The sequence below is a fragment of the Grammomys surdaster genome, unplaced genomic scaffold (assembly GCF_004785775.1).
Source record: "Grammomys surdaster isolate TR1022 unplaced genomic scaffold, NIH_TR_1.0 332255, whole genome shotgun sequence".
In the NCBI taxonomy this organism is placed as follows: domain Eukaryota; kingdom Metazoa; phylum Chordata; class Mammalia; order Rodentia; family Muridae; genus Grammomys; species Grammomys surdaster.
The window spans coordinates 1-19,573 of NW_021627514.1; the positions used below are offsets into that span (position 1 = coordinate 1).

Below are 19,573 nucleotides of genomic sequence, written 5' to 3' on the forward strand. Positions count from 1 at the left end.
TGTGTGAGTCTTCTGTCAGACAGTGGGGTCTCCCTGTGTGAGTCTTCCGTCAGACACTGGGGTCTCCCTTGTTGAAAAATTTCCCTTGTTTTTGAAACTTAAATGGCAGTTTTAAGTTCTCAGGCAGTTCGTGAGTTGCTTGATTATAGAAAGTTTTTCTGTATTGTTTACGTTGACAGGGTTTATGCCTGGATACATCACTCCTTGTTGTGTTACAGCCCTGTTATGTCCTTTACAGTCACAGAGTTTCTCACGTGTATGAATTCACTAGTGTATGATGAGGTGTAACTTAAACATAGCATCCTGACATTTCCATTTGTAGAGTTTATTACTGGCATGGGTTTTCTGATGTCGGCTGAGATGTAACAGTAGCACATTTTCCTACATGCATGGGGCTTCTCACCTGTGTAAGCTCTCTCCTCAGTCTAACTAGCTTAAGAACCTTCTTCATAATTTACATCCCTATAGTTTCTCACCCAGATAGGGTTTTTCACCATTGTGTGTCTTCTGATGTCGTGCAAGGTATGACTTTCTGGAGAAAGTTTTCCCGCATTTCTTACATTCAAACGGCTTTTCAGATTTATGGATCACCTGGTGTCTAGTGAGGTATGCCTTGAGATAGAAAGTCTTCCTACATTCTTTGCATTCATAGGCTCTCTCGCCAGTGTGACTTGTCTTGTGCTGTATCAGTTGCGACTTACGAGAGAAAGCTTTCCCACACTCTTTACATTCATAGGGCCTCTCACCTGTGTGGGTTCTCTGATGTTGAGTGAGGTGTGACTTGCGGGCAAATGCATTCCCACATTCTTTACACTTATGTGGCTTCTCGCCTGTATGAATTTTCTGATGTTGAGTGAGGTGTGAATTACGGAAGAAAGCTTTCCGGCATTCTTTACACTCAAAGGGTTTCTCCCCTGTGTGTGTTCTCTGATGTTGAGTGAGCTGTGACCTCAGGTAGAAAGATTTCTTACATTCTTTACATTCGTAGGGTTTTTCAGGTGCATGGATTCCCTGATGCCGGGTAAGATGTGATTTGTGACAGAAAGCTTTACTGCATTCTTTACACTCATGGGGCTTCTCCCCTGTATGAGTTCTCTGATGTCGAGCGAGCTGTGACTTGTGGGAGAACGTCTTCATACAATCATTACATCCGTAAGGTTTCTCAAGAGTCTGAAGTCTGTGGTGCTGAGTGAGGCTTGATATGTAGAAGTAAATTTTCATTAGTTCTTTGCAGTCACTTTGCTGTTCATCTGTATGAGCTCTCTGATACTGAGACAGCAGTGAATCATGGTAGAAAGCCTTACTACATTCTCTACCCTCACAGGCATTCTCCTCTGTATAAAGTCTCTGATGCGGGGTGAGGGCTGACTCATCATAGCTAGCTTCCCTACTTTCCTTATCCCCACAGGCTTTCTCACAGGCATTCGATCTTTGTTGGTTGATGTGCTCTGACTCCCAGCAAAAGGTTTTCCCAGATACTTTACATTCATAAAGTTGTTTCTCTCTGTGAAGTTTTTGATCAACTGTTTGCAGCTCAGCATCCAGGCAGAAGAATTTCAAGTTTTCCTTGTGTGCTTGGGGCTCTTTCCCTACATGTGCTTCCTGAGGTTTTGTAAGGTATAGTGATTTGTTAATGATGGGTTTCTCATAATCACATTTATAATCATTCTCTCCCATGTGTGTGTTGTCATGGTTGCTGAGCTCGATCTTGTTAGGGAACATTTGATGACATATATTCCATCCCAGAGTTTGCTTTCTTAACTGAGTCATATATTGGGCAGGAAGTGTTACCTCACCGAAGGATTTATCACAGTCATTGCACTTCCTAGAGGCTTCCTGAACATAAAACGTCTCAGGTGTTAATATTGCTTTCGTCTGGAAGGTTTCATCTGGTCCAGAATGCTGAAAACAACACTGATCCTTGCTGTGGTGAGTAAAATGGTCAGGACATGAGAGAGCTTCCTGAGCTCCATTCAGATCATGAGGTACTTCTGTACTCTGCTTCTCACCAGCCTCAGTAGACAAAGGTACATCTTGCAATGGATTAACAAGCTCCTGAAGGAACATTCTAGAACAGACTTCATGCTTCATAGTCATATTTGAAATACAGTTTGAGTTCACATCGTATGTGCTTTCTACTTCAACCTTATCTTCACTTGATGTGTTTCTCTTGGTGATTTTGACCTGCCTCAAATGCTTCTCTTGACTTTGCTGGCTTTTTTCAACTGGGGCACTCCATTTATGGACATCTAAAATGATATTGAAGCGGTCATTTAATAAGAGGCATATGCTTTTAAGAGTCGACATTAAAAATTTACATTTGACATCCACAGCTATTCATAGAATTTGACTATCAGTCTGAGAAATTGTGTCTTTTTTAAAAATAAAAATGTATCTGGGAGTGCATAAACTCTTTTCTATATCCTAATTGTGGTAGTGATGGTTACATGGCTATACACTAAGTAGAAGAGTGAACTTTGCTGTATGTTAAAATAAAGAATTAAGAGGTAGGATCCACACCTTCACACATCATAGGTCATTAGACTTCTTTGAAATATTGCTTCCATGTTCCTCCAGGTAGGCCCCGTTCTTTTTCATCCTATAGAACACCTGCCTTTTCCAAGATCATACTTCTGTGTGCTGCCAGGCAACAGACTTTATACCTGGTTATTTCAGAATCTCGCTCCTCTATGATGGTTGCCAGACCACCCTTCTTCTCTGGGATACTGCATCCCAATGCCCATAGTCAGTCGTCTGTTTCCACAGTTCTTCAGGCTCCTCCAGGAACTCACTTCCCAGTGCAGCTAAGTAGAGCCATTCTCCTCATCCTAGAGGCTGTATAACTCCACATCTAGATTCCCTAGAATCTTGTGCCTCCAATCCACCAGTGAATCACAGCTTACTCACAGAAGGACATTCAGGCATTGAGAGATACCAGGAAGCTGTGAAAGAGTAGGCCAGCAAGGGCTGTGCTGATCACTGCATGACTGTTAGCACAGACAGTAAAGTACTCTAAAGACACTACTAAGCACAGAACCTGTAGGCCTCAATACTGACCCTACATAGGAAATAAAGTCCTAACCCTCTTACATATTAGTCCTTTCCTGAACAGTGCTCAAACCTCCACTGAATAAGAAAGGGATTTGAGTAAAAAAAAAAAGAAAGAAAAACTCAAAGAACAAGTTGCTTCATGTCAGGCTTGCACAGAAACAAATGTAACATGAAAATCATGACAACTTGCTCTCCCTCAATTACTAAGCCCACAGTTATGACCCCAATGGAATGATCTGGAAAAATTCTCAGGCAACAAATTCAAAGGAACGATCTTAACTATGTTCAAACAACTCAAATAAGATATGAATATAATCCAAGAGAAGAAAAACAGAGCTGAATGAGATGAAGTCAGTCTAAGACTTGAAAACAGAATTCAACAGACACAGAATTTCTGAAGAAAATTCAAACTGTATCAAACACTGGAAATTAAAAACTCAACAAGCCAAATGAAAACTTCCGTGGAAAGCCTCCTCAATAGAATGGATCATGTGAAAAACAGCCTCCAGGCTAGAAGACAAGGGAGGGAATTATATTACCCAATAAAAGTCAATGATACATTTAAAACTATGAACATAACATGGGAGTGTTTTGGGACACCATAAAAATGCATAACCTTTGAATTATGGCCATAAAAAGAAGAATATCACAACAAAGGCATACATATAAAATCATAAAAGAAATGTCCCAATATCTAGAAAAAGGTACGCCTATCTAGGCACAAGAGGCCTACAGAATACCAAATAAACTGGACCTGAAAAGAAACTCAGCTCCCACAACATATCATAATTAAAGTACTAAAAAGTAGAGAAAGGATGTGGAAACTACGAGAGAGAAAGGTCAAATCATGCATAAATGCAGGCCAACAGCATAGCAGTATTTTGTCATAGAAACTTTAAATGTCAGAAGTGCCTGGAAAGATGTATTCCAAGCCTTGAAAGGCTCTGAAATATCAACTGTCAACCCAGAGAAGAAGATTAAAGGAATTTATGACCAATAAGCTAGCTCTACAGAGGATACTGTGAAGGAAAATGGGAGCTAGCAGAACATAGGCAGTGTGTGTGTGTGTGTGTGTGTGTGTGTGTGTGTGTTTCTGTCTGTCTGTTTGTAAAATATTAAGTAGACACACATACACACACGCAGACAGAGGGACACACACACACACACACACACACACACACAGAGAGAGAGAGAGAGAGAGAGAGAGAGAGAGAGAGAGAGAGAGAGAGATAGGTCATGATTTATCAAATGAAAACCTCAGTGCAAGGCATGGGATACCTCCCTATGAGTTATTGGTCACTGAGTCCCCAGGGGCACCCCAAACAACGCAGCCTGTTGATTTGACTCTTGGTTGCCCACTATAACTAGCTGGTAGGACTCTGCTACTGAAGACACTACTCACTGTAGGTGTGGACATACAGAGGTCATCCTTAGCTGGGTAGGAAGCTCTGTCTCTGCTGGGGAGCTTACACAGTGCCAGAAAACGCTACTCAGGATTCCAGGGGAGGAAAGGCGTCAGAGGTCTCACTCAGTGCTAGACCCTGCATGTGACAGTACTGACCTTCCTGATGAGATGTGCCTACAGGCACAACAGTGGTAGTGATGGGTTAAGGGGATAAGCAGCCATGTTTTTGCCTGGATATGAGGCTTGCTTCACAGGAAGTATTTTATGCCCACTACTATAAACCTGGTCAAAAGTCCATAACTGTAAGTGTAATACATTAAAAAAAAAAAAGATTGAAACAGTAGTGAAAAATCCAATCAAGAGAAGTTCAGAATCAGATGGATTCAGTGTGGAGTTCTCCCGTCTCTTTAAAGAGTATCTGACAACAGTGCGTTCCTCACGGTTTCCTGTAAAGGAAGAGGAACACTACTGATGTGGATTGTCCTGGTGCTGTTTGTGTTTTGATGATAATTTTGTGTCCTCAAGAGGTGCTGTCCTGACAGGAGTGGATCGTGTACTCAGGTGATTTCATGTGAACTTTCTCCCCGTTTTAACTGGTCAAATAAATAAAGCCTAGAGCCTGTGATTGGGCACTGGCAGGGAAAGGTGGGGCTGGAGGTTTTAGAGAAGGGGAAGAGAGGAAGGAGGAGAGGAGACAAGGAGACAGGGGAGGCAGGGGAAGATGAAGGAAATGGAGGGGCAAGGAAGACGGAGCAGAACCACGTGACCCGGAGATGGAGCAGAACCACGTGACCCGGAGATGGAGCAGAGCCACGTGACCCAGAGAAGCCACAAGTAGCAAGAGATCTCCCAGCTGGGGAACAGAGCGGAGTAGTGGTGCATCTGCCCAGTCTAGGTGTGCAGCTTATAAATATTGTATCTGAGTTGTGTGCTCTTTGTATGGGCTTATTGGGGTTGGAGTTTTACTGCAACACACTACACCCAACTCATCCTGAGACTCAGACCCTGTCCTAATACCCAAACCTGGTAAAGATATAAGAAAATGATAGGACAATTTTCCTTATGGCCACAGATGCAAACATCCACAATAATTCTTGAAAACCCAATTCAAGAGCACATTAAGGAGGTCACACACACAAATTGAACACCGCCATTTAAACAAACCAGATACAGACATAAAACATAAAGACAGTTGCCACCCCTCCAATGCCATAAACAGTGGCGAATAAACGGTGTGGTTAAAAAGAAAAGTTAAATGAATAATGAAAGAATGAACTAAAGGAAGGAGGGAGAGAAAGGGTTACAAGAGAGAATGGAAGTTAAATAACACAGGAAAAGGCCAGGCATGGTGGCACACGCCTTTAATGCCAGCACCCGGGAGGCAGAGGCAGGCAGAACTCTGTGAGTCTAAGGGTAGCCTGATCTGCATAGTGAGACCAGGGAAGCCAGGGCCACCATAGACAGACATGTCTCAAAAATAAAATAAAGTAAAAGAAAATGCAGGCCCCCAAAAGGCATGCATAGGAGAAAGCATATAAGTTAAAAGCACTTACTTTAGAACTTAATATAAGTTAGTATTTATAAGTTTATATATTTCTATTATTTTATTATATCAATTATATATAAAATATGTAACATTATAGTATAATATAATATAAAAATGTAAGTTAAAAAGAACTTGCATCGTAAGAACAAAACATGTAAAAATAGAGGTACAAGGAGACTGAAAATAAAATAGAAGACTTAGAAAATGAAAGTAAACAGTAATGTTGATTACCCAGCAAAAATAAAATAGGTCATAGAAGGAACTGGTGAAGCTTTGAATCTAACATTGCCTTCAGCAGCAAGGAGTGGAGACTAAAGTTCTGCCTGGAGTCGAATATCACTGGCGGTCTTTATCACCTTATCAGGTAGTACTGAGTGCTGCATACTGGGTGCTGCATGCTGGGTGCTACATGCTGGGTGCTTGGTTCTGAGTGTTGACAAAGGGCTGGGCCCTTATGTTGTAAGTGACAGGGCTGCATTTCATTTTGAATTTTTCCTGTTTTCATAAAAAGAGTCATTACTAACCTCAGCGAACTTTGTGGTATGTGTGCCAGCCAGGCTCCCACATGCTCCAGAGATTAATCTGTGCATGGAGGGAAGGTGATGTCTACTTGAGTCTGACTGAGCTTTTAGACTGTGGAAGTCTAAAGCCTGCTGATTGCAGGTTGAGTCTTGCTATTATTCTCTGAGGAAACCCAGCAATGACTGGGGCTCAGCTCAGCATAGGGAGAAAGACCAGCAGACGCTCTCCACCCTCTGAATTTCCTCTGGCTTAAGTTTCTCGGTGACTTGGCACCAGACCCTGCTAACCAACACAACTGTGTCTTGTGGCCGTTTTCCTGCATAGAAACCCTGCGAGTGTGTTCAGCACCCCCTTATTTTGTGATTATTTTCAACTTTCAGGCTCCAAGAACACCTCAGTCTAAAATAACGGGACCACTCTGAAGGTGTCAGCTCCTCCTAGCATCCCAAGAAATATGGAGGAATGCAAAGGACTTCTCCACGATAGTCTGCAGTAAAAGAAAGTCAGACAAAACCACCTCAAGGGTGGAGTGGTCATGGAACTCGCTAGCAGAGGAATGTGGATCCACCAGCCACGGGGCTCCCTGCAATCTCCGGGCCAGACTGTGGGTGTGGCTTTAGGTTTCCCTTGCTCCCAGGGGATGAGGTTGGACTTGAGTGTCTCCCATTTTTGTCTACTTTGCCTTTCTGTTTTTCTGTCTTTCAGCTATCCCCACAACGTCTTCCTAATCATATGGGTTTGTTGTCTCTCTGTCCTCAGAATATATTCTCTTCTTTGTTACATGCTGGTCTTCCCATTCCAAATTAGTAAAACCTTCTAATTGCCACTTTCTTCCTGAACCTCTGATTCATTCTTTCCTTGTTTTCTTAAAAATTTCACAGGTAGCTGCAATGATAACTGTATTTTAAAACTTTAAAACGGTGGGCCACTGTTTTTTCACATTTGTATATCTAAGTTAACCAAGATCACGGGTTTTATTGCTGGGATAAAACACCATAAACAAAAGCAGCCTGTGGAGGAAAGAGCTTATTTGCTTTACACATTTTGCTCATACTCCAACACTGTTGGAAACCAGGACAGGAAATCAAAGCAGGAACCTGGAGGCAGGATCTGAAGCATAGACCATGGGGGAGCACTGGTCTCTGGCTTGCCCCCCACGGCTTGCTCAACCTGCTCTATTAGAGCACCCACAGCCACCTGTCCAGGGGTGGTACCTCACACAGTAGGCTAAGCCCTTCCCAAATCAATCACTAATTAAGAAAATCACACACAGGCTTGGCTACAGACAATTGTGACCCTGGCCTATGTTGATGACAAAAAAGTAGCTCTCCCAATCACGATGCAGTGCTTAGTTGGTAAGTAAGTAACTCACTGGATGCTGGCTCACTCGATGCTCTTCTTAAAATATAACCCCTGTTTTTTCCCCCTCCTCCTGCTAAAAAAATCTTTGTGACCCTTCTTTCTTTGTTTCATTTTTTTCTCACTAAATATAAATTCCAAAAGATGATACATTAGTGTGATCACTATTGCTACCCAAACAATTACAAAGACAACAACCTGTACAACAATCAAAGAGAAAGAACCAAATAAATAAATAAATAAGAAAAAGTCAACGAACACCTAATAGAAATTAGTCTATGAAAAGGAGGAAAGGACAAGTGAGAAGTGGAGGTGGGGATGTAACTCAGTTGCTAGAGTGCTTTTTTAGAATATCTAAAGCCCTGGGTTTGATCCTCAGCACTTAAGAAAAAAAAAAAAGATAAAAAAATAGGGAAAGCATGAGAAGTCCCACAGAGCAGTAGAGAGTTTGGGCAAAAACAACGAATCTTCAACAACAACCACCAAACCAAACCAAAACAGGGAAACGGTTAGACAAGAGATCCCAATTTGGAAAGTTTATAAAATGAGCGTCTGACTCACGAGCCCACTCTGTCTAGAGCTGGCTTTGTTAAAAGTTGATGAAACATTGAAACATGACTGACACATGAGGAGCTCACGTCTCGCTGACTCTTGCCCAACGGCATTGACTCACCAGGTAGGCGCTGTTCTGTGGCCTCTGCAACACCCCACGGTTCAAATCCTTCTTCCAACTTGGAGATCAATTCAGGTTTGGCAAAACAGTGCCCTGTAAATGGGAAATAATAAAATATTTGTACCAAAGTGCTAAGTCAGGTTTATGGACAGAAATGACAGTCCTATTTTCAGGGTCTTTGCCACAATGGGTGGATTAGAACTTGAGTTAGAGAGGGTTTACATACAGTCTTCACTTGTTGAGGTATCACTCTTATGTGGGATTAAATTGTATAATACATAACCTAATGCAATGAAGTAACAAAACCTGAAGAAACAGAAGCGAAGAAAACCAAACCAAACCAAACAAACCAACAACAAACAAGCAAAAATCCAAAACTAGAGACATTGGTGTGACAGTTTGTATATACTCAGCCCAGGGAGTGGTACTGTTAGAAAGTGTGGCCCTGTTGGGGGGTGTGGCCTTGTTGGAATAGGTGTATTACTTTGGGCACGGGCTTCATCCTAGCTGCCTAGAAGTGATTATCCTGCTAACATCCTTCAGATGAAGATGTAGAACTCTCAGCTCCTCCTGCACCATGCCTGACTGGACGCTGCCATGCTCCTACCTTGATGATAATGGACTGAACCTCTGAACCTGTAAGCCAGCCCCAATTAAATGTCCTTATAAGAGAAGCCTTGATATTGTTATTCTTCCTATGGGTTGCAAACTCCTTCATCTCCTTCAGTCCTTTCTCTTAACTCCTCCATTGAAGACCCTATGCTCAGTCCAATGGCTGACTGTGAGCATCTGCCTCTGTATTTGCCAGTCTCTGAAAGAGCCTCTCAGGAGACAGCTATATCAGGCTCCTGTCAGCAAGCACTTCTTGGCATCCACAATAGTGTCTGGGTTTGGCGTCTGCATATGGGATGGAGCCCCAGGTAGGGTAGTCTCTGGATGGGCTTTCCTTCAGTCTCTGCTCCACACTTTGTCTCCATATTTCCTCCTGTGAGTATTTTGTTTCCCTTCTAAGAAGTATTGAAGCATCCACACTTTAGTCTTCCTTCTTCTTGAGCTTCATGTAGTCTGTGAATTGTATCTTGGGTATAACAACAATATCAACCAGCCAGACCCTCCAGAGCTCCCAGGAACTAAACCACCAACCAAAGAGTACACATGAAGTGTCCCATGGCTCCAGCCACATATGTAGCAGAGGATGACCTTGTCGGACATCAATGGGAGGAGAGGCCCTTGGTCCTGGGAAGGCTCCATGCCCCAGTGTAGGGGAATGCCAGGGCAGAGAGGCAGGAGTGGGTGGGCGGGCAGATAGGTGAGCATCCTCATAGAAGCAGGGGGAGGGAGGATGGGATAGGGGCTTTCCAGAGGGGAAACTGGAAAGAGGGATAACATTTGAAATGTAATTAAAAAAATATCCAATAAAAAATTTGGAAAAAAAAAGAGTAGCCTTGGTCATGGTGTCTGTTCACAGCAGTGAAACCCTACTAAGACAATTGGAATGATAACTCATGATCTTTAAGAGAAATGGAGAAGGTAGATAGTGACCACAAATGAGGACTAGCCAGAAGTTTTGGAAGTAGAGGTCTCAATTCAGGAGATAGTAGAAGAGTACATTATCTTGATGGATGCAACCATTCAATCAGGAGAATGAATTTCAGGCAATTTAAAAATAAGCCATGCAGGTCTACAAAACTGAAAGAAATATAAAGAACAATGAGGCTGTGGATGGACATGCACTGTGGAGAGAGCGAGCATTTCGTCATGGTGCTCCAGAAGGAAAGGGGACATCAACACAGACATTCAATGTAAGGATTTCACATATAAGAAGATGCGTATGTCCAGACCGAGGATGCTAAAGAACTCCTACAAGACTGGACCAGGAATAATTTTGAGTCATATTAGAGTCAAACAGACAAAACTCCATGGACAAAATACTAAAATATGCTAGAGAAAAACCTATACTGATTTATAAAACACCATTAAAGTAGCGTGGTGGTTTGAATGAGAATGACCCCATATGATCATATATTTGAATATTTAGCTCTAAGTTGTTGGACCTGTTTGGGAAAGACTAGGAGGTGTGACCTTGTTGGAGGAAATGTGTCACTACAGGTGAGGTTTGAGGTTTCTAAAGCCCATGCCAGGCACAGTCTCTCTCAGTCTCTCTCCCTCCCTCCCTCCCTCCCTCCCTCCCTCCCTCCCTCCCACCACTTGTGGATAAGATATAAGCTTTTAGCTACGGTTCTAGTGCCATTCTTGCCTGAATGCTTGCTGCTATGCCCCCTGCCATGATGGTTACAGACTTACCCTTGGAAACTATAAATAAGGAAGCCCCAAATCATATGCTCTGTTTTATAAGTTACCTTGATCATGGAGTCTCCTGATAGCAATGGAAAAGTAAGACAAGTCAGCCGTAGCCTTACAGACCAACACTACAGTGATTTAAAAAGCTGGTGTGGACACAGCAAACTACAGACTAATAGACCTCAGTTCTCAACAAGACAGGAAATTAAATAGAATGGAATATATAAAGATTAAAACAATGATTCTATTTTTGATTTATTTATCTTAGGAGTGTTTCTCCTGCATGTATGTCTGTGTATCATGTGTATGCCTAGTGCCCTTGGAGGTCAGAAGATGACACTGGATTCCTTGGAACTGGAGTTATGGATGGTTGTGAGCCACAAAGTATGTGCTAGAAATCGAATCTGGGTCCTCTGCAAGAGTAACAAAGTGCTTTTGACCACTTAGCCATTTCTTCCAGCCCCTAAGCCACGATTCTCTGTAATTTATTCCAGGGATACAATTTTCATGTTATGGAAATTCACAGCATCACTCTATCAACAGAATGAAGAATGGAAAGCTGTGTGAGCACTGCCATCCACGCATAGAAAAGACATGAGGAAGTTCAGCATCCTATCTTCATGAAACTCAATAGTTAGCGACAGAAAGACTGTATCTCTGTACTATAGCAGTCACACAGAACAAACCCACAGTCCACAGGTCAATGATGAGGAAAACCAGAGTTTATTTCCTCTAAGTTCTCAAACAAGACAAAGATGCACTTTTTCAACCCTTGTCTTCAGTATAAGCAGTGGAAGATGTAATAGTAGAGTCAGGGAAATATGTAAAAGCAATTCACACCGGGAAGGGTGACTTCAAAATTGTCCTTTTCTGTAGGTTAAGTGATTCTTACACAGACAAGAAACAAAAAACATAAATAAAAATAGAAACAGTTGGAATAGTTGAATCAGTTCACCAAAGGTACAGAATACAAAGTAAAAACACCCAAATCTGAAATTATATGCCTACTACTAGTAAAATTGCTGAGAAATAAATTCAGAATCCAATCTGCAATAGCTATAAAATATTTTTAAATATTTATGTTTTTTTTTATTATTTATGGTTGTGTGTCTCTGTGTGTAGATGATGGTGGAGGCCAGAGGAGGGAGTTGAGTACTTGCTCTCAGAGGGAGTTTACGGGCAAATTGTGAACCATCTGATGTGGGTGCTGAGAATTGACCACACTCATGGATTAAAAGGAAATTATGAATATCTCCAACTAACCAAGGTGAATTACAGATTTAATGAAATTCCCATTTCAGTACCAATCATATTGTTTGAAAAACTGAAAAATAAATACTGTCCTAAACATCATAAGATCTAAAACTGTGAAAGCAACTTCCAACAAAAAGAAAAAAACTTAGAGTCATTCTAATACATGTCTTCAAAGCATCCTCCAAAGATACAATAACTCAAACAGTCTGGATTCAGCATAAAAAGAGACACACACCAGCAGGACAAAGAAGCCAGATACAGCTCCATACGCATAGAGCGCTACACTTTGGATCTGCCTCCCACCCCCAAGTGTTAGGATTACAGGCAGGTACCACCATTCATTCCTGGTTTAAGACCCTCAGTCTTGTGTTCATTATGGTATTGTTCACAAAACAATAATATGTGATCAACGTAGGTGTCCACCAACCCAGGAATATTAAAAAATATAAGATGTAGTATATAGAGAAATGGAATATTTTCTATTAAAATAAGTGAAAATTTTGTCACATGACAGAAAGGGAGAGTGTTATAGGTATAGTACAGCTAGTTTCTCTGTGAACATTTGTCACCAACTTGAAGCAAGACAGCTGTGGCCTACAGGAGGCACGGGCCCATTTATGGCAATAGAATGGAGTGAACCATACAGTAGCAGACGTCTCGGTCTGTGATAATAGTCATGGATATTAACATTCCCTCTACAGACGGTCATTAACACAAGACATGAAATCCCAATAATGGCTTCTCCCGTTCAACTGTGTGTGCTCTTAGTAAGCTAACTTTGGAGCTCTAACAGAGTAGAACAGATATTTCTTCTGTCAGCTGGCACTTATTTGGCGTGGTCATGGTTTCTTCTATGTCTCCCCAGGAAAGCGACAATACATTAGTGAAATATATCTTGTTTAAAAAAATTAAGAAGGAAAAAAGAGAGAGAAGCAAAAAGACAGTGCTGCACGCTCTCATTACACTTGAAAGCTTAAGTTGAATCAAAGAAGTAAAAGACAGAATGGTGGTTACACCATATGGAAAACGAGTAGGGGAAGCGGGCTGGTGAGTACATCCTGGGTACAGTGAAAGGGAGCAGTAATTTCTAATGTTGTTTAGTCCCAGTACTACACGTCAGTTAAAAATGTATAGTACCTACTGGTATGAAAAGATTGCACCGATTACCGTCCTTATCAGCAAAGAAGAAAGTAACTGCTAATGAGAGCTGCAGAGGGCTCAGACTCACCCAACCACACCAGACTCCTGTAGTTCTCCAGCATCACATCCCTGTACAGGGTCCTCTGAGCAGCATCCAGCTCCTGCCATTCCTGCCAAGTGAATTCCATGGCTACATCCTCAAACGACACCAACCCCTGCAACGACATACTGCTCGTTAACCCAAGGCCTTAGCCTTGAGAACACAAAATCAGAGAGATAATGTATTTGTCACAACACACACACACACACACACACACACACACACACACACACTACTCCTCCTCACTACTGTCTTGTTAGTGTTTAATAGAAGGTACAGCTTAATTTATATTCAGTATTATGTGTCAAAGACAACTGACTGTAAATATCCTATTCTTGGCTAACTCATGGACTCAAGAAAACACTACGGGGCTGGAGAGATGGCTCAGCTGTTAAGAGCACTGACTGCTCTTCCAGAGGTCCTGAGTTCAAATCCCAGCAACCACATGGTGGCTCACAACCATCCGTAACGAGATTGGATACCCTATTCTGGTGTGTCCAAAGACAGCGACAGTGTACTCATAAATAAAATAAATAAATAAATCTTAAGAAAATACTACAACTTCCCAAGGAATCACAATATAATAATATAAAATCATAATACAAAGTCCACAGATGAATAAACATGAAAAGATTTTTTTTATTACTTTTAAAATAGAATTAAAGTAATGGATGTACTGGAGGGGTGGCTCCTAGCCACTGAAGCACACCAGCTGCTCCTCCAGAAGTCCTAAGTTCAATTCACAGCACCTTCATGGCTGCTCACAACCATCAGTAACGCCAGTTCTGGGGGAACTGACACCTTTTGATCTCTGTGGGGACCAGGCATGCACATGGTAGACATAAATTTATGTAGGCAAAGCATGGTGCTGGATAGTTTTATGACAACTTCACACAGACTAAAGTCATCTAAGAGAAGGGAACCCCAATGAAGAGAATAGCTTGACAAGATCCAGTTGTAGGCAGGCCTGGGATTCTCTTCATTAGTGATTGTTTGGGAAGGGCCCAGCCCATTGTGGTGGGCCCATCCCTGGGCTGGTGCTCTTGAGAAAGTAGGCTAGCAAGCCAGTAAACAGCACCTCTTCATCCCCTTTGCATCAGCAACTGCCTCCAGGTTCCAGCCCAGCTTGAGTTCCTGTCCTGATTCCCTTCAGTGATGGACTACAATGTGAAAGACAAATAAACCCTTCCCTCAAGTCACTTTGGTGTATTGTTGCAGCAATAGAAACCCTATTTAAGACACTTGTATACATAAAATGAAGTCTTTTTAAAAAAGAGTAATAGAGATCTCAAAGATGGCTCAGTGGGTAAAAAGCATTTTCCATGCAATCGTGAGGACGTGAGCTTGAATCAAAAGCTGGCATGGTTTTGTCCATCCGTAATCCCAGTGCTGGGGAGTAAAGAGTGGTGGATCCTGAGAACTTGCTATCCAGCTAGCCTAGGTGAAGTAGCGTTTGGTTAAATGAAAGACTATCTCTCAGGAAAACAAAATGAAGAATGATAAAGACACCTAATGTGTACCTCTGGCTCTATAAATTTATGCCTATGCTTGAACATTTATGTATATGTACCACACACACACCCCATCCCACCTAACAGTCTATATAAATATAACCATAAAAGTAAAATCAAACCTGAAAAGAGAAACAACCCAACGAAAAGGCCTATGTTGGGGCTGGTAGCACAGGACTATGATATACTGTATGTCATACATCTTTCCTCCATTCATGGACAGTCTGAATGAACACCCACATATCTTTCAAGTCTCTCTCCAAGACATGAATGAGTTGACAGACTTTTGTGTAATCAGAACCTGTGAAGATTCTCCCCATTAAATATTAGGGGGCAGCAGAGGCACATCTAGGCATAAATTCTGACTTGGACAATGTGCCATGTCATTGAGAAATGACCCTAATAAGTAACACCAGAAGATTTGGAAAATGCATATGGTACCCTCTCTCTGTAGTCTTCTATAAGTGGATCTTAATTTATATCATGCTAGTGGGGGGGCATTCAGGTCTAGGCAAACATGAGTCTACCTAGACCACAGAATGAACTCATGGGTTTGTGAGGGCTTACAAGTTCTCTCTTTAGCTTCAACCCCTGGGATCAGGGAAGAGGAGACCCAGTTTATCTCTGAAAGAGATATATTAGCACAGTCTACTAATTGCTGAGCTGATAATTAAGCGTTTATACAGCCTTCCCCAGAGAGTTAACCCAGTGAAGGTCAGTAGGCCTCTGACAGCTTGCCTGGGAATGCTGCATATCCTGAGCCCTCCCCACTGCCTATCACAATGACATCTCCCAGATCCTCCAGTTCCTCCAAGATGGAATCTGCCATGCACTGAGTGACTCAACTTTAACACACCTTATTTGTGGGAATATATGTCATCTCCAAGCTCTGGGAGCAAAGGCATCTGGACATGTGCAAATTACATTGGATCCCGGAAACACAAACGTCCTACTCGGACATACATTACTTTCATGGTTTCAAATCTCCAGCATGAACACGGGGAGGGGTATGAAGCCACAGATCCTCACTTATTCCCAGAAGAACATTTAAGTACACTTTTCCAGTTCCTACTTAGCATCCTGGCCTCTTACACATTTCCACTGTGGAATGCATACATCCCAGAACACATTGCAGAACGCCTATAGCCTGAGCTCAGTGGTCAATGCTATGATTATAACTCTAACAGACACAAATGTCTTTGAGAGGACACTCGTGTGGCAAGAAGGAAACCTGGTGGCATTTAAAATTAATGCAGAGGGCTAGAGAGACTGGCTAGAGAGACGACTGTTCAGCAGATAAGAGTACTGGCAGCTCTTCCAGAGGATCTGGATTTGGTTCCCAGCATTTGTATGATGGCTCACAATCACCTGCGGGGTATCTGGTACTTCTAAGGACAGGCTGTCATGTTTGGAGATGGGACATAACAGGAAAAGGTGTGTATGTCCATCTAAGATCCAGAGAGGTCTGGCACCCTAAGGCTGAGTCATGGATAAGAATACCTCTAAAAGTATATACATACTTTAAAAATTTTTCAATGACCTCTATCCTTCTTGTCCTTGGATCTCTATTAGAATACTCATTCAATACCTCCAATTGGCTATATATTTAACTACCAAAACAAATTTGGCCCAGATAAGCTAAAGAGAAAAGGCACTTTTATTTATTTTCTTACAAAATAGATTGGTTACAATATAAATCAGACAAACTAGAGTGATGGCTGTTTAGTGGAAGCCTTACTTACACTGTAGTACAATCAGACTTACTTCGTGAGATAAAAATGGTCAGAGATTCCATACATACAAGTCTTCATGGTCTCTTACCAAGAACTCTTGGTTTACAAAGGAGCCCAGAAAGAAGAGACTCCAATATGAACCCTGACACTGTGAATGTCTACTCCTGAGAAGTTCATGTGTGTTAGGGAGAATGACAGTCACCTCCCCTTAACCCTCTTTGCTGTTAACGCTGTACCAACACAAAGGCTTAGAATGTCATCAGACAAACATCTGAGGACCACAACAGAGACTTATCTGCTTTGTGGTAACCTGACTAGGGATGTTTCTACCATGTGTCTTAAAGTGTCCATGTAGAAAAAGTTACAAAGAACTGTTACTACATGGGGACACATATGTGTTCACAGGACATGGTCACTCATATCTTGCTCTAAAACAAATCATCTCATCTCCCCTTTGATGTAAGAGCTCTATCTTTGCAACAGTGGTTTTGGTACCTAAACATGGTGTCCAAGGACAATGCACTTGCACCAAGGAAATCACATGGCTTTCCCTCAAGAGGATGTTTCGACTCTGAAAATACAGGCTGCTTATTATACTTACATACAGAAAGTTAACTAAATGAGTTCCAGTAGACACCACCAAAAAATTTATACACTGGGAAAACAAAGCTAAAAGTACGACCTAGGACATCTCACAGGACTCTTTTCAACCTCTAACTGGGGATCTACTATCTGGGAAAAGGCATTTGGTGACTTTGCTTTCATATTTACCATCAAAGTCAAATTTGCTTTGCATCTCACAAAATATTCTTCTTGGGGACCAGCTCTTACCTATGCCCTCCAGCCAGCTGGACAGGAACTTGCATCTTTTATTTATTTGACCCCTAAGAGAGATAATCATTTTCTTTTTTAAATTTTTTTAATTTTTTGTTTGTTTGGTTTTTTGTTTTTCGAGACAGGGTTTCTCTGTGTCGCATTGACTAACTTTGAACTCATTCTGTAGACCAGGTTAACCTTGAACTTAGAGATCCACCTGCCTTAACCTCCAGAGTGCTGAGATTAAAGGCATGTACCATGACTACCTGGCATAAATGTTTTAAAAAGATATTTCCCCAGCACTTAGGAGATAGATTAAGGTGAATCTCTGAGTTGAGGTCTACCTGGTCTATTCAACAATGTTTCAGGCCATCTAGGAAAACACAGAAACAGATTTTTAAAAAATTATATTATTTATATGTGTTTGTCTGTATTTATGTGTTCCACATGCAGGCCGGGTACCCACAGAGGCCAAAAGATGCCATTGGAGCTTCTGTTGCTGGAGTTACAGATGGTTGTGAGCTATCATATGGATACTGGGACCCAGTCCTCTTCAAGAGCAGCAACTGTTCTTAACTCTGAGCCATTTCTCCAGCCCACATTATAAAAGTTTTTTAAGTGACTGATCAGAACATAGTCCAGGGATGGAGCTGTGTGAAGAAAATGTAGAGTGTTTGTGAGAAAAATCCAAGAAAATAGAACAAGAGTCTACTGACTGATGGAATTTTCATGGAATATTTTTTGTGTCCCTCCCAGGTGTAGAAGATAGGAGTGGATTTGCTTCAGCTTACCCACTGGCACTTGCTATTAATATTCACAATGTTTATGGCCTGAACTCATATGAACTTTACTCACATGACCTTTCTTTACCCTAAAAGTGTAAATTTTCTGATGCTGTAAATAAAGGTAGTGATTGAATGAGACTTTTGTCTGCCTTATTCTTTGGCTCCATTCTTTCAGGTCTCATCACCTCTGGAGCAATGACAGTGAGCCATGGAGTTGGTCCAGTGAATAAGGGCACCTGTCACTGTGTCACTACTGTAGTTCAGCGCCCAGAACTCACAAGCTGAAAGATGAGAATTGACTCCTGCAAGTTGTCTGACCTCCACATATGTACTGTTGGATGTTTATGTGTCCTTGTGTGTTGTGTGTCCTTATATGCAACCACTGTGCACAAGCACTGTGTTGATTTGAATAAGAATGGTCCCACAGGCATTTATTTATTATTTTTTATTTATTTAGAGACAAGGTTTCTCCATATAGCCCTGGCTGTCCTGGAACTCACTCTGTAGACCAGGCTGGCCTCGAACTCAGAAATCAGCCTGCCTCTGCCTCCCAAGTGCTGGGATTAAAGGCGTGCGCCACCACAGCACGGCCAGGCTTATATTTAAATACTGAGTCATCAGGGAGTGCCACTACTTGAGAAAAAGTGGGGGTGGCTTTGTTGGAGTAGGCGTGACCTTGTTGGAGGAAGTGTGCTACTGAGGGTAGGCTTTGATGCTTCAAAAGCCCAAGCTAGTCTTGCTCTTCTTGCTGCTTCCAAATCTGGATGTAGAACTCTCAGCTATTCTCCATCCTCATGTCTGACTGCATGTCACCATTCTTTCCGTGATGATAAAGGATTCACCCTCTGAAATTGTAAGCCAGCCACAATTAAATGCTTTCTTTTATAAGACTTCTCTTGGTCATGGTGTCTCTTCACAGCAATAAAACAATGCCTAAGACAACCATTAAGCAAATAAATGTAAATATTTAAATTAATTGGAAATGTTGATGTATATTCATTATGCATGATAGGTTTCACAAAGACATCTTAATGCAAGTATATCATGTAATTTGACCACACACACCCTGCTATCCCCTTTCTCCCTCCTCCACTATTCTGTTTGTACAATCTTGCTGCTTATGTTCATGTCATATACGTGCACACATGACTCTATGTATCTCCATAGAATTTAAGATATATGGTGAGAAAATATGGTATTTGTCTGAGTCTAGCTTATTTCATTTCATATGATGATCTCCAGTTATACCCATTTTCCTGAAGAAGAAGAAGAAGAAGAAGAAGAAGAAGAAGAAGAAGAAGAAGAAAAACAACCTTAATTTTGTTGTGTTTGAATAAAACACAGTCATCTGTTTGAAATCTAGGCTAATTCTGTAAG

The 19,573-nt window shown here is 41.6% G+C and overlaps 1 protein-coding gene across 2 annotated transcripts in view; it reads right to left on the reverse strand.

Annotated features, from left to right (window-relative positions):
* Positions 1 to 21: 21 nt before the first annotated feature.
* LOC114616470 (zinc finger protein 883-like) overlaps positions 22 to 19,573 on the reverse strand; it is a 29,854-nt gene continuing 10,302 nt past the window's right edge. Inside the window, exons 2-4 of one of the 2 annotated variants that reach the window (XM_028761923.1) lie at positions 13,340 to 13,466; positions 8,557 to 8,649; positions 22 to 2,249 (exon numbers count right to left, since the gene is read on the reverse strand). In XM_028761923.1, coding sequence (XP_028617756.1) covers positions 463 to 2,249; positions 8,557 to 8,649; positions 13,340 to 13,466 — 2,007 coding nt within the window. In that variant the 3' untranslated portion in view covers positions 22 to 462. Of the gene's footprint in view, positions 2,250 to 8,556; positions 8,650 to 13,339; positions 13,467 to 18,681; positions 19,042 to 19,573 lie in introns of those variants that run through there. The other variant, XR_003710637.1, reaches the window with a different exon arrangement.